General features: G+C 40.1%; 2 protein-coding genes across 3 annotated transcripts; both read right to left on the reverse strand.

The window, feature by feature from the left end:
- Positions 1-463: 463 nt before the first annotated feature.
- Positions 464-9483, reverse strand: FBXO4 (F-box protein 4). Of its 2 annotated transcripts, XM_054283507.1 has the most exons (7): positions 9406-9483; positions 8405-8640; positions 6529-6749; positions 5462-5537; positions 4782-4960; positions 3765-3940; positions 465-2736 (listed from the first exon to the last, which is right to left on the reverse strand). In XM_054283507.1, the coding sequence occupies exons 2-7, from the start codon at positions 8617-8619 to the stop codon at positions 2647-2649; spliced, it is 957 nt and encodes a 318-aa protein (XP_054139482.1). In that variant the 5' UTR covers positions 8620-8640; positions 9406-9483; the 3' UTR covers positions 465-2646. The 2 variants fall into 2 exon arrangements, with proteins under 2 accessions (XP_054139483.1, XP_054139482.1); XM_054283508.1 differs by lacking the exon at positions 9406-9483 and having other exon boundaries at positions 464-2736.
- On the reverse strand, positions 9133-12595 carry RIMOC1 (RAB7A interacting MON1-CCZ1 complex subunit 1). The gene is made up of 6 exons (XM_054283509.1): positions 12526-12595; positions 12156-12256; positions 11622-11765; positions 11101-11232; positions 10798-10912; positions 9133-9598 (listed from the first exon to the last, which is right to left on the reverse strand). Exons 1-6 carry the CDS (start codon positions 12593-12595, stop codon positions 9309-9311), a joined length of 852 nt encoding a protein of 283 aa, XP_054139484.1. The 3' UTR covers positions 9133-9308.
- Between the last annotated feature and the right edge of the window lie 336 nt (positions 12596-12931).

The following is a 12931-nucleotide window of genomic DNA, read 5'->3' on the forward strand; positions in this document are numbered from 1 at the left end:
TGGAAGGGTCCTGACATTCATGCTTAGATCCAGGGCTGGTCCATTATCATCATAACGTGCAAGACATCTCACCAGTGACAGCGTGCTGCCTCTGTCTGAGAGCCTGACAGGTGCCACCAGGCACTGCTCTGGGGCTGGCAGCAGGCATTTTTGTTATTTAAATTTTCAAAGATTTGAAAATTAGCATCCCCATGGCCACTGTCTTTTTTTGAAAGCAGCTCAGGTGAAGTCTCAGTAACTGAGTTTTCTTATAAATCACATATATTGTAATTTTGTAATTTTAATCTCTTATTTTGTGACCACTGCTTAGATAAACATCCTGCCTCAGTGGGTACAAATCCTTCATCCCTAGGAAAGCAAGATTCCTGGGATCCAGGTCCTGGTTTGATTTTTCACAAACCCATCACAGTTGCATCTACTCTGATAAATACAAAACCAATCAGTTTGTTTTTTTTTTAAGTAGTTTTCTTTTTACATTACAAAGTTTTGAGATACACTTAAGTCATGTTCTAATATTCCATATCCAACTATTTTTGACTTTCTAAAAATGGCAGTCCCAAGCTTAAATGATTTCTATGCTTCTAAATTCAGCAGACTCAGGAACTGAAATAGGAGAAATTGTCAAATGTAAAAGGCAGTGCATCTCTTCAACTATTTGCTGTATATGCTCAACAAGCTGGTTGCCTCTTCCACAGCCTATCTCTGTGCACCCCAGCTGCTCCTTTGGACAGTGTCCATGCTCATCTTCCTTGCCTTGCTGATCCACCACAGCATTTAATCATGGAGCTCTGTGACTGTACAGACTTCTCATGCCCACTGTGTTTTCTAGACTACACCCTTAAAACCTGTAATTCTGATAGGTATTCTAGCTTTAAGTTAATCTAACAGATCTTTCAGAAAAACTACATACTCTACATTATCCTAATCCTTTGAAATGACAGTGAGTTATCTTAATTAAACTGGTAACATACAATAACCTTGTTTATTAATAACTATAGATGACACACCTGTAAGGGGATTAACTCACACAGGAAGACTCTAAATATCATTCTTTAAAAAAGTATTTATTCCTGATGAAGAAAGTAGAAAGAGGATCTTCCATAACCCCTGCATATTTGTAGTTGCAAACACAGAATCAGGTTGCTCCATTCAATCCCATACAAACAGACCACTATGAAATTAATGTGATTAGGAGGAAAATCTCATACACCCAGTCACAAAGCATGGAATTTTACTCCAAACACTTAAATCTGTTGGGTCTGCTCTGTTTCAAAGGGCAAAACACATACACTATTAAAAAAAAAAAAGTATAAACCACAGAATTTTCATTGTAATGTTCCTTTGGATTTTCTTTTAAACTCTCATGTGTCCCTGATTAGGAGACACCAAAAAATCTGGGAAAATGGATTAATTTTGCATAAAGATGAAAAAAAAGGAGATACTTTCTAGTTCATTAAAAAATCCCAAACATCATCTCAAACAGAATGTTTCTGACATGGTTGTGTTGATCATCACTCAAGTATCCCAGACTGAGGGCAGTTACAGCTGTATGTGTGTTATGTAATCATTTATCTAGGGTTCCAAGAAAAAGCTATGAGACACTTGAATTTCCATGATGATAGGACAAAATAAAACAAAAAGCCCAGAATAAAGCAAATAAATGCTCTGCAAGAAATCCAAGTGAAGTTTCTGAACATTCACCCAATAGTAAAAACATGAAAAGGTGGAAGATGATGATTATCCTGAAAGACATCTATATGGAAAACACAATTTCCAGCTTTAAAATGTTGCTTTGCTTTTCATAAAACTATTTGCAAATGCATAGAAAATTTCAAGACAGGTATAATTCATATCTGCAAATGGCCACAACTATTTGGGAAACTTGATAGTCTGTGTATGCAAAAAAGTCCCAAATGATCCTGTTTAACATTTGTTCATGGAATCAGAGGAATATCCAGTTCAAGGTAATGTTTTCAGTGTAACAGAAAGAAAAAGATGCTGAAGTCTATTGTGGTTGGTTTAAGTAAGATCACGACAAAGAAACAACAATTCATATGCAACAGTGTTTGTTTGCTTCTAAGAAATTTGGTCTGGGCTGAAAATTCCCCCCACTATTTTTTGTCTAGGCATTTTTTCTAGAAAAATTCAGGGGAACTCACTTTTCTAAATTCAAGAGTTACTGTCTTTCTGTCAACCTCCTACTGTACAACCTGCAGTATGTTTTCTTCGGTCAGGAAGTATCACTGTAAAGATCTCCATTGAATATATTTACTAAATGTGTGATAGGGCTGTACTGATAAACTAATGTAGTGTTACATATTTATTTATAGAAGATATTAGACCATCAGATATATTGGAAAAGATTGTACTCTTAAGGCTTCTGGTTGAAAGGAGAGAAAAACAATAAAACACTCAAGATTGTCCCTTCAAATCACTTCTTCGTTGCATCTAGAATCGAGGCAATCCTACTTGTACTTCTAATTTTGGAAAAATGTTAAGGATTTAAGTATGTGCAGTGAAATATATACAGGTCTGCCTTATTAGTTTTCCCTTCTGACAGTACTCTGGCAGGAAGGACAAGATTCTTACTTTAACCGAAAGGGAAAACATCAAAAGGTTTATACAGGGCAACAAAGCCTAATCCTACTACTGGGCACTTTTACAATTTGCTTCTTCCAAGAGCCACTCAATTCCATTTAGCAGTCCATCTAAAGTTGCAGCTACAGTGTCCTGCATCTGTGAAAATAAAATTAAAATTAAAAGTTATTGTATTAGAGGTAACAGCTAGCAGGATCTAACAGTATTTTAATATCACTCTGTGTCTATCTGTTAAGTCAGAAACACTCATATCAAATCTAAATTTTTATCACTAGTGTAAAGGTCCCTTAGACAAAAAAAGGTTTTATAAAAGTAAGAAAACAAAAAAACCCCGTCATGTTAAGAAAGCTTTCACTCTTAGTATCAGAGGTGAATTTTTTTTCAATTGTTTCATCAGCTGTTTTGGAAGATTACATTTACTTTACAGTTGGCAATCCACTTGAAAAATCTTGTTACTCTTAAAAGTAAAACTGCCACTTTAGAGCTTTAGACTTCTATGCATCATTAACACTCAGATTTTGTAATATCCCATCCAGTGGCTATTATAAATGGTATGTTTTGTAAAAAGCCTATAAACATTTTCCTTATGAAAACAAAGGAATTACCTCAATTAGGATTTTTTTCTAGTTAAGTTATTCCTCAGCTACACAACATCAACAAAAATGCATTTTGTGTGGCTGAACCATGCTGATAGATACTGTCCTTTACAAACATAAAAAACCAGGTTCAAGACCTCACATCCTAGATAGAAAACTGATCTGTCAAAAACTTAAGACATCACATCAACTGAGTGACAGTAAACAGTCTTTTAAAAATGTCCTAAAAATCTATCTTGTGTCCAAAGCTGTGACTCAGGAAATTTAGATTTAAATGAACTGAAGTTTCCTTACTCCCTTCAAGACCATAATTTGTCCTTCCTTACATTCTTGCTCCATCTTAAGTCTGTTGTGTGCTTTTGGGCAAGTCACTTAAGCTTCTTGTTTTCAGACAAGCTAATAATTCATTTTGGAGCAGCAGAGAAACAAAATCTTTCACTTGAATGGAAAGCTCATGTACTAGTGTTGAAAGCTGCACTCTTGCTTAGGTAGATATAGTTAAGGAACTTGAGAGCTTAAATTAAATTTAAACTGCAGTTGAACAGAAAATAAAGGTTTAAGAGCAAGTACCATCCAGGGCTGATGCAGCAGATTAAGTTGCAACTGATGTGCCACGTAAACACACGGAATTCTTTCCACACCGATGTCAGACACACAGGACAAAACCAGCAGAGGTCTGTTCGGAGGCCCGAGGGCTGGATCAATCATTGCCGAAATACGAGCCAGCTCCTCCTGACGATCATGTGCTAAGAAACAATTTTTAATATATGAGTCTTAAGTATATGCAAAAAAATAAGGTGTTTCCATTGGTTTTTTTTTTTTTTTTGTTTTTTATTTCAGAGGCACTTAGACAGAGGGCTGGAAGGGCCAAATGATCTTGTTTTGCTTATCACAAGACTTACTCATCTGCCCTTATGTTACACAGATATTGATGACATTTGTATGTTAAAGATCTCCATAGATTCTACCTATTTCAAGCAGCCTATTTCAATCCTAACATCAGAGTGTTTTCTGAGTACCTCACAGAGATCAAAATTCCAACAAGCCATTCAGAAGTATCCACACACTGCACAGTCAGCAGCCTTTCCCTACTGAATGCACTTTTCTCTTAGTGTGTCCCTTCAAAGTTTTTTGCCTGTCTCTTTTCTGAGACAGCCCTTTTCCTCCATTCAAAGCTGATGAATGTAAAGACAACTACCGGAATTGTTATTTGGATTTTCATTTCACAGGACTAAACTGATTTAGACTAATTGCATTTTTTACTGTTTTCCAGGTAAAGGTTGTTTCCACAGCACACACAATACATTTTCAAGTTTCTCCTATACATACCCATGGGGTTTTTTTTGTTTTTTAATCCATGTGATTTCCCACATGTAATTTAGATAGCAACCATATCAGTATGTGCCATAAACAAAACAAGGGGCCACAATCCCTAACATGTTGATGAGAGTGTCTAGAGTAGGAGACCTCTTCAACATGAAGAAACAGCAGATTTTTAAAGGATCAGAACATGGATTTTGATGTATTGCATATTCTTTGTAACCTAACACACCAGTTATTCACAAAATATAAAGAGAAACTCCTTACCTCTATGAGCTTCTGCATTAGCAACATAAATGAATCCATCAACTACTTCGCACACCTTCCTCACTTGAGCTATTACACTGTAGTGCATGGCTTGCTGGTTCCCTACTGTGCTGTTCTCTTGGTAAAACATCTTATTCACAGCAACAGCTTGCTCCTCCCTTGCTCTCCTCCTTTCCACACTGAAAGATATTTCAGTGGTCAGGTTAGCTGAGAACACCAAAAGAGAATCTTGAAAGTCTAGGCAGTGCAGGAAAGGGACAGGAAAATGGATTCAGCCAGAAAAATGGTTTCATTTCTCCCTGCCCCTTCCTGCTCTCCTTTCTTTCTGAGAGATGGTTGGCAAACTGCGAGATGCTTATGAAAATACACTCCAGGATGAGTGCATACGAGTGTTTCCAAAGGGACTCAACCAAGGTATTAAGAGGGATAGATACACCTGTAATGTGCATGTTGAACACCTTTACTACATAGACTGTTTTGAAAAGCTTTTTACTTCAATGAGAAAACTCAGTGGTTGAAAAAAGAAAGGAAAATCAAAGGCATGCATTGAAACTTCAATTTATAAAGGATATTCATGCATGAGAAAGTGCACATGAAAAGTCACAGGACAAAAATACGAAAACTCTAAAATAAATTAGAAACTGTACTGTTCATTTGGTGGAGAACAGATCTTATCTTACCTCGTGGTGGAATACAATGTCACAATATTGAATTTTTGATTGTTGTTAAACTGAAAACTGACTCCTGATCCAATTCCTACAGGGAAAAAATGAATCTATGAGATTACAGCTATTTGGCAACTGAATACAACTAAGTGGTAGTTCAAAAATTCCAGTGGTGCTACAAAATGAATATATTCAAACCTAGATATTACTCTTAGGGGTAGAAGATTTACTATTTTACAATTAAACTTTATACATGCTCCAATTGATCAGACTTTTAATTTCATGAAAATCCAGTCAAAGGTATTAAAACCATTTCCGTATTTCTGATTATTAGAATTGGAGCTAGAAATCTACAACAGAAAGGAACCAGACTTGTATTTATTAGCTGAAACTGGCATAGAAAAGGCTCCAGTCTGCTTATGACAATCTACATGGAAAGGACATATGAGAGAAAAAAAACCCCACTAAAAATAATTGTAATGCTTCCTATAAATACAGTTTAATTATTTGACTTCTGCTGTGATGAAATAACTGTTAGTTAAAGAGTAACACATTTTTGTCTCTGGCTTGGACTGAAGTCAAATTAGACTTTCAAAGCTACTCTTTAAAACATAGAAAATCCCCCACCTGCTCCTCTAACTCTTCTAAGTAAAATTTACATAATTTGATATCAGAATACAGAATAGTATAAGGATCAGCCTTGAGTTCCTGTGTAAAGTCACAAAGGTCTTTTTTAGCCACTTACTGCAAGCAGTACTGATAGAAAGGCTTGTCTGCATTTATTGATCACAACAGCAGCAGTGACACGGAATTTTGGATGAAAATAGAAGTACAAGGAGCAAAAGGATTCTTCAGACAATGTTCCAAATTTAATAATAAATTCACTGAAGCTATTAATTTGTCCCAAATGTTTGCTGCATTTATCCATCTGAACACATCAGAAATTGGTTTGTTTTTACCATGATTCTACTGAATTTTAAGGATACAAAAAAATTGTTCCTTTTCTTCATTTCTTCCTCAAAGTTTTTTTGTGTTATATCTTTTTAGGAAACAAGAAGGCCAAAAGCCAAAACCATCATTACCATGAATTTGTCTCTGAGGTAGGCCAGCTACCAGCAGAATTTCTGGGCATGTCATCATCTTTTGTACTAAAGAGTTGTCCAGCTCTTCCAAACCTGGCCCAAACATAGCAAAGCGAGGTTCTGCCTGAGTGACCAGTGATTGCAAAAAGGAAGTCACAGTCCCATACCGGGGACGGATCGATTTCAAACTTCTTCTACCCTCAGGACAGCTCCTTTTATATCTGTTTAAAATAGATGCAACTAGAAATTAAACACAAAATACAGAAGAGGTATTAATCAAACAAATTAATTTAGGTCCCACATTTCTTATGCTTTGCAACTGGTACAACTCAAAGCATAGGTCAAAAATTAAAAAGTTCCAAACTGATGGTTTCAAGCAGCAGTACAAAGCAGGCAAAAGCATCAGTTCTTCTAAAGTCCAAATACTGACTTTTTGGACCTCAGTACACTTCTATCTACAAATCTTTCAGTTTATTTAAAAATAAAATAACAATCACGACTTTCAAACCTCACTGAAAACACAACATAGGAAAAATAACATCAAAGCAGAAGAGTCACATTAAAAATGTAATTTTAAAAATGAGCCGGCTGATTGCATTTTAAACCTTAATGAAATTATTTTGTGTTTATAGTAAGTAACCACTTGAAAATAAACATTTTCCCTGTAGTCAGAAAGCATGCAAGCTGTGGAAGGACACAAGTGTTGTCTGCAAACTTAGATGCTCGTTTGGTGTGGATGCTAGAAGGCATGGAAAGACTCGTAATTGAGATGAAGAAAAACAAGACATCCTAGAGCAGCAGTTTCAGTTTGCTTCTGGAGCCATGGTAGGCTGCTGCTGAACAAACCCCACTTAAAGGAAGCATCATATGTGGGCTCTTTTATACCACACTGAAATGTTTCAGTTGAGATGAGCAAAACAGCTAAGTGTGTGTAGACACAGTGGAAATCAGTGACAAATGGTTTCAAATTAGTGATTCACACCTAAACAGATTTAAACCCAATTTCAAAATCAGTCCATATTTTGCAGGTCAAATTCTGTGGGTACTGCTCCCACCTACTAAAAGAGAATGAAGGGCACAGAGATGGCAGAATGTAGTGCACTTACCACAAAGCAACGTGTTAAGGACCACCTTTGGAAAATATAACTGCAAATAAATCAGAAGTCCCAAACAAATCTACAGACCACTACTGCAAATCAAAGGAACTAAATGAAGTTTAGAAAAGAAATCACCACAAACTAACTTGTTTTAAGAGTTCTTCTCAGTCATCCGAACATATTTATTGTGTTGCTATGCTTTTCACCTATACTATCTGAAATCAGTCTTCGTCTTACAGCCTTTAACAATCAGACCTAAAACAATACAACTTGTTATTCTGTGCACATTCTGTGCACTTTTTTATTATTAGGTCTTCCAAATAACATGAAAAACAATGAAGATTCATTTCACTCACTGTAGTTTGAAGACTTCTTGGCACTTTTATGAAAATAACTGCCATGGCACTGAGAGCAAAGAACACTTCTTTATCAAGATCAACAGTAAGCAGTATTTCTGTGCCACAGCAGACAGACAGTTTACAAAAAGCTGCAATTTTTTATAGCATTACCGTTGTCTTTTTTACAATGTTTTACATTCTTGTTGAGTTCCAAACAGAAAGAGCTGACCAGACCATAGAGCAACAGGAAATTGTATTTCCAAAATAAACAATGGATTTGAGACACATCAACATTTAAACAGCAGCTTACAGCAGAGCTTTATTTCTAAAATAAATATTTACTTTATTTCTAAAGTAAATATGAAACATGCCTGTGGGCTGAATATACTGCTTGCTGTAGGCACACTTGGAAGTAATGTAAGAGAATATGGAGATACTTACACTGCCATGTAATCATACAGTTCATTGTCGCTGACCTCTGAAAAGGCTTTATTAAAAATTTCCTCATCTGGAAGTGATTTCCAATCAACAGATGTCCAAGAGGGAAGATCCCGCAGGAGAAAATACCTCCATAACAACGGGTCTTGCACAGCTGCCCTCCAGTAACAACTCGTGCTTCCCAAACGGCACAAATCTTGGGGCGAGAGGAAGGACATGATGTTCAGCTGCACGTCGATCTGAAAACCATTGAGAGCAGCGGTTTAAGAACTCCCGAATTGAGCAGTGCAGGAGGACGGGGTGGGATGCAGCGCTCTGCCCCCCCTTCCCCGCCGCACCGGGCCCCGCTCACCGGCAGCGTTTGCAGGGCGCTCTCTCCCCCCGCGCCGTCCGGGGGCGCCGGCGGCGGGGCGGGCGCGGTGCTCCGCATCCAGCGCTCCCGGAGGAGGCGCAGCCCACCCCGCACCGCGGCCTCCAGGCCGGCACCGCGCGGCTCCGCCGCCGCCGCCATGGCACCGCCCCCGCGCAGCGCCGCGCACGCTCCGGCACCGCCGGCACCGCGCCCCGCTCCGGCACCGTTGTCACCGCTCCGGCACCGCTGTCACCGCTCCGGCACCGTTGTCACCGCTCCGGCACCGCTGTCACCGCTCCGGCACCGCGCCCCGCTCCGGCACCGCGCCCCGCTCCGGCACCGCGCCCCGGCGCTGCCCACGGCGGCTGCCGCACCCACGCCCCAGCACCGCACTGCACTTTGGACCACGGTCCGGGAGTCCTTGGAAAGCAAGTTTTTAATGCAACGGAAGTATACATTTCGGTTGGAAAAAAAAAATCAAAAAGAAAATAAGTCAGTGACGAAGACTGCTCTTATGTCACGAGTTTTCTTCTAGCACAGACGACGCAGTGGATCTTAGTTGTGAGATTTCACAAAGTAATGCAGCATTTGTTTTGCAGTTGTTGTGTTCCACCCTTGACCTTTTAAGGGTCCCTCACATACGGCCACATACTTTGTTAACATGTTTCTCCCCGTTTCTTGGAAATCCAGCGATATGCTCTGTGATCTGCTGCCCGGGTCACTGTTAGACACAGGATCTATTGACTCAAGGCTTTCCTGCTTCCCTTCTCCACAGTGTTTCAGTCCCCAGTAGCACATTTCTCCACTGTACATCATTGCCAGTAAGTGTGTGTCACTAAATATACCTGCAAAAATAATTTAGATCAAGTACTTTATCGTTCTGCTACAGAAAATTACACAGCTTGTTAATTCTTTTTCAGTAACAATGGGGAAGAAAATTCCAAAAAGACAGCATAAGTATATAATTATATAAATATATAATGCCCAGAAGAAAATCATGGATCAAGACCGTGCTCATTCCTCTGTCCAGTTTGGCCCTCCATAATGTTAAAATCTTTTAAGACTGCCATGTAAATATTATTTCTATAGTTTTGTTTGCCTAATTATCGCATAAAGTGTCAGTATTTCTTTACAGCCTCTTTGGCACAGGCATGACTGTATATATTTACTCTGGAGTATTTCTGTGCCTCCCACAGTTTAAGCCTAAGAGATACTGTCTGAGGTCATCTTAACTCAGGTTAACCAGAGAAGCTTTATTAGTATTTGAATTCAAAGGCACACGTGTGTCTTTCACCAAAAAAAAAAAAATCCTGCTAAATAAATCCACAACTTGACTTTACATTATGGAGCTGTATAGCAGCAATGCCACTTTCAGATGAAATTAAACAAGAAGGTGCTGCATATCCTGCTACAGTCAGAGTAGAGCTGGAATCACCCCACCTGCATCACACTAATGCAGCCTCAGATCCTCCTAGAAAAGCTCAACAGGAATGAAACTTACATAAAGCTACAGAAAGTGGGGACAAAGAACATTTGCCAAATTTAACCAATTCTGCATCCAGTTTTTACACCTGTATGAAATCTGTAATTGTGTTTGTACTCCTACTGTCCTAGAGCTAAAAGGGAAGATCAATATGTGAACCTCTGGCACCCTCTGCAGTCATATTTGTGCCCTAAGCATCTGACAATGGTGAACTGGATGGTTCACAATAAAATACTGTGCATAAACACTGCCAGCATAAAACACTACTGTGCATCAAACCCTCATTGCCTCAGTTCACCTCCCTGCAGTGCACTCATAAAACACCAGGAAAATGAGCGCTGACACGTCCTAAAATTCAGGAGTTTAAAAAGAAAGGGGGGGACACTCTTGCCTGCTTATTTGCCTCATTTATTATCTTCTTGTTCAAAAAAGTGTCAAGTCTTGAACATAAATTAGGTCAAACAATAAACACATGCAAAAAAGCATTTCATAAAGTGAACCAGTTATTAAGAGGAGTGGGTTAAAAGGTTTCCTGGAGTTATTTTTTGGGTTTTTTTTTACCTTCACTGAGTAATCTAGCTGTGTCTTTATCCTGAAGTGAGATATCTTCATCTAGCTGAAGAGGGCGTCTAAAGCTAAGCATCTTCATCAAGTACTGAACTCCATCATGAAGACACTGAGTACAGTTAAAAAGGAGGAAAAGATAAGTTCTCGTTAAATTAATGATACGCAGAAATACTTCTTCCTATGAAGCCCTAAAATCCTAATTAAAGAAAAAAAAAAAACCAGAACAAAAAACCCAGCCATATTTTAAAAGTGAAGAGTCAAACTTTAAAGCCCACAGAACATTTTCATCTCCTGTACCTTTTTAAACGTGGCAATGTTTTCTTGTACCCATTCACTCCTTTCTTTTGCTGTGTGGCAATACATGTAAAGCAGGGCTCCTTTTCTCCAGTAAAGACATTCTAACAACTCTGCACCAAGGATGTTGAGGGGCTGAAATAAAATCCAACAAACGGGTCTAACACAAAAATAAACCACCTGAACTACTTATATGCACTGGCACACATGCAAATGTGTAAATCTCTTATTTCAGGGGCTGTGTTTGACAGCAGCACTCAGAGAGACAAGGCTAGCCTAACCTATCACTGTAGGTCAAATAGGAGTTAACTGCCTGTGGAATCATCAAATGATAGCAAGAGAAATTCTGAGCACACAACAAGGCATTTGAAACGATATTTTCAGGAATCCCTATTTAAATACCAAAAAGACTTCCAAATGCTTCAAAACACTTTAAATTCTGCCCATCAAAAATACAAATACTATGTCCCATTTCAGATTTTTTGTTTTTAAACAATGAAATAATTCGTCGTCCGGCTACTCACTTCTTTTATGCCGCATTCCCTCACTAGGTCTTCTGGTTCTGAAAGAACAGAAATAAGTTCTTTAAGTTTTGGCAAGGCAGATTCTTCTGGAAAATCTTCATCCACAAGCTGGTTTTCCTCAAAATATGTGATGTCTAAGACAGCCTATGAAAACAAGAACATATACAAGGCAGAAATGCTCCTGTCAAAATAATCAAGCGGATGTGTGTTGTAACATAGAAAACTTGTTAGTTTATAAAACACTACAATTCGAAGGTATTTTTTAACATTTAGTTTACAAAATGTGCAAGTTGGAAGTATTGAAGGACTGGTGATGGTTACTGTCAGGCCAAACCCCCTTCTGTCCCTAAAGTAACAGCACGAAGGACTCCAAGTTATCCAAGTCCGAAGCGGTTCAGTGCTTCAGAGACGCTCACCACACACCCCCAAGTAACTGAGCCGCCTTTCTGCCCCACCCTCCTTTTTACACCAAACCGTCTCCCACACCCTACACGCATTTTCTTGAAAGGCAGTTTGATGTCCGTAACAATGTACCTGGGTATAGAGCTGAAAAAGCGCGGAAGGATTTTCTTTCCCTTCGTTGCATAGGTCCTTCAGCTTGTCCAGATTAGCAGAGCCTTTCGCTAAGAAGGTATCTGAGGGAAGAACACAAAGCTCCCTTAGCCTTACTCACTCTTCTTTTCCACATGGCTTTCCTATCCATCCTTGGGGCATCTTCAAGAGCGGCTGAATAATAATAATACAGCACTGAAGCAGGCCAGTCATCTGTCAGACAGCACCTTTCATGATTAAATTAAGGCCATCCGCGGCCAGGCTCTGATGCTCCCAAGCGCACACACCGTTTGCGAAGACGCCCTCGGGGCCGCCCGCGCCGCCCCCTTCCCCGTCCCCGCTCCCTGCTCACCGCGGGCCCCGGGCGGGCCGAGCCGCTGGCCCAGCGCCGCCACCCGCGGCCGCAGCGCCGCCGCCGCCATGGCGGGCCCGCGCGCGGCCCCTCCGCGCAGGCGCAGCAGCGCGGGCCCCGGGGGCGGGGAGCGGCTCCGGCCCTGGCTCCGGGACACCAGGCCCCCGATCCCGCCGGGACACCTCCGGCCCGCCCGCCCGTCGCGCATTGTTGGCTGGGATTGCAGTTCTGGGCTTGTGTGGGTGTGAAAGGTCTTTCATAACAGACGGGTGTGGCGTCTGCAGTGGCTTGTTCGTCCCCCGGGGAGAGACCCTGTGTTTACAGAATTTATAGACCCAGTTTACAGCTCGGAAAAGACCTCTCGTTCCAGCCTGTGACCGAATATCACCATGTCGACCAGTTCCAG

The sequence above is a fragment of the Melozone crissalis genome, unplaced genomic scaffold (genome assembly GCF_028551555.1).
Source record: "Melozone crissalis strain CALT ecotype California unplaced genomic scaffold, PUWL_Pcris_2 ptg000036l_1, whole genome shotgun sequence".
Classification (NCBI taxonomy): domain Eukaryota; kingdom Metazoa; phylum Chordata; class Aves; order Passeriformes; family Passerellidae; genus Melozone; species Melozone crissalis.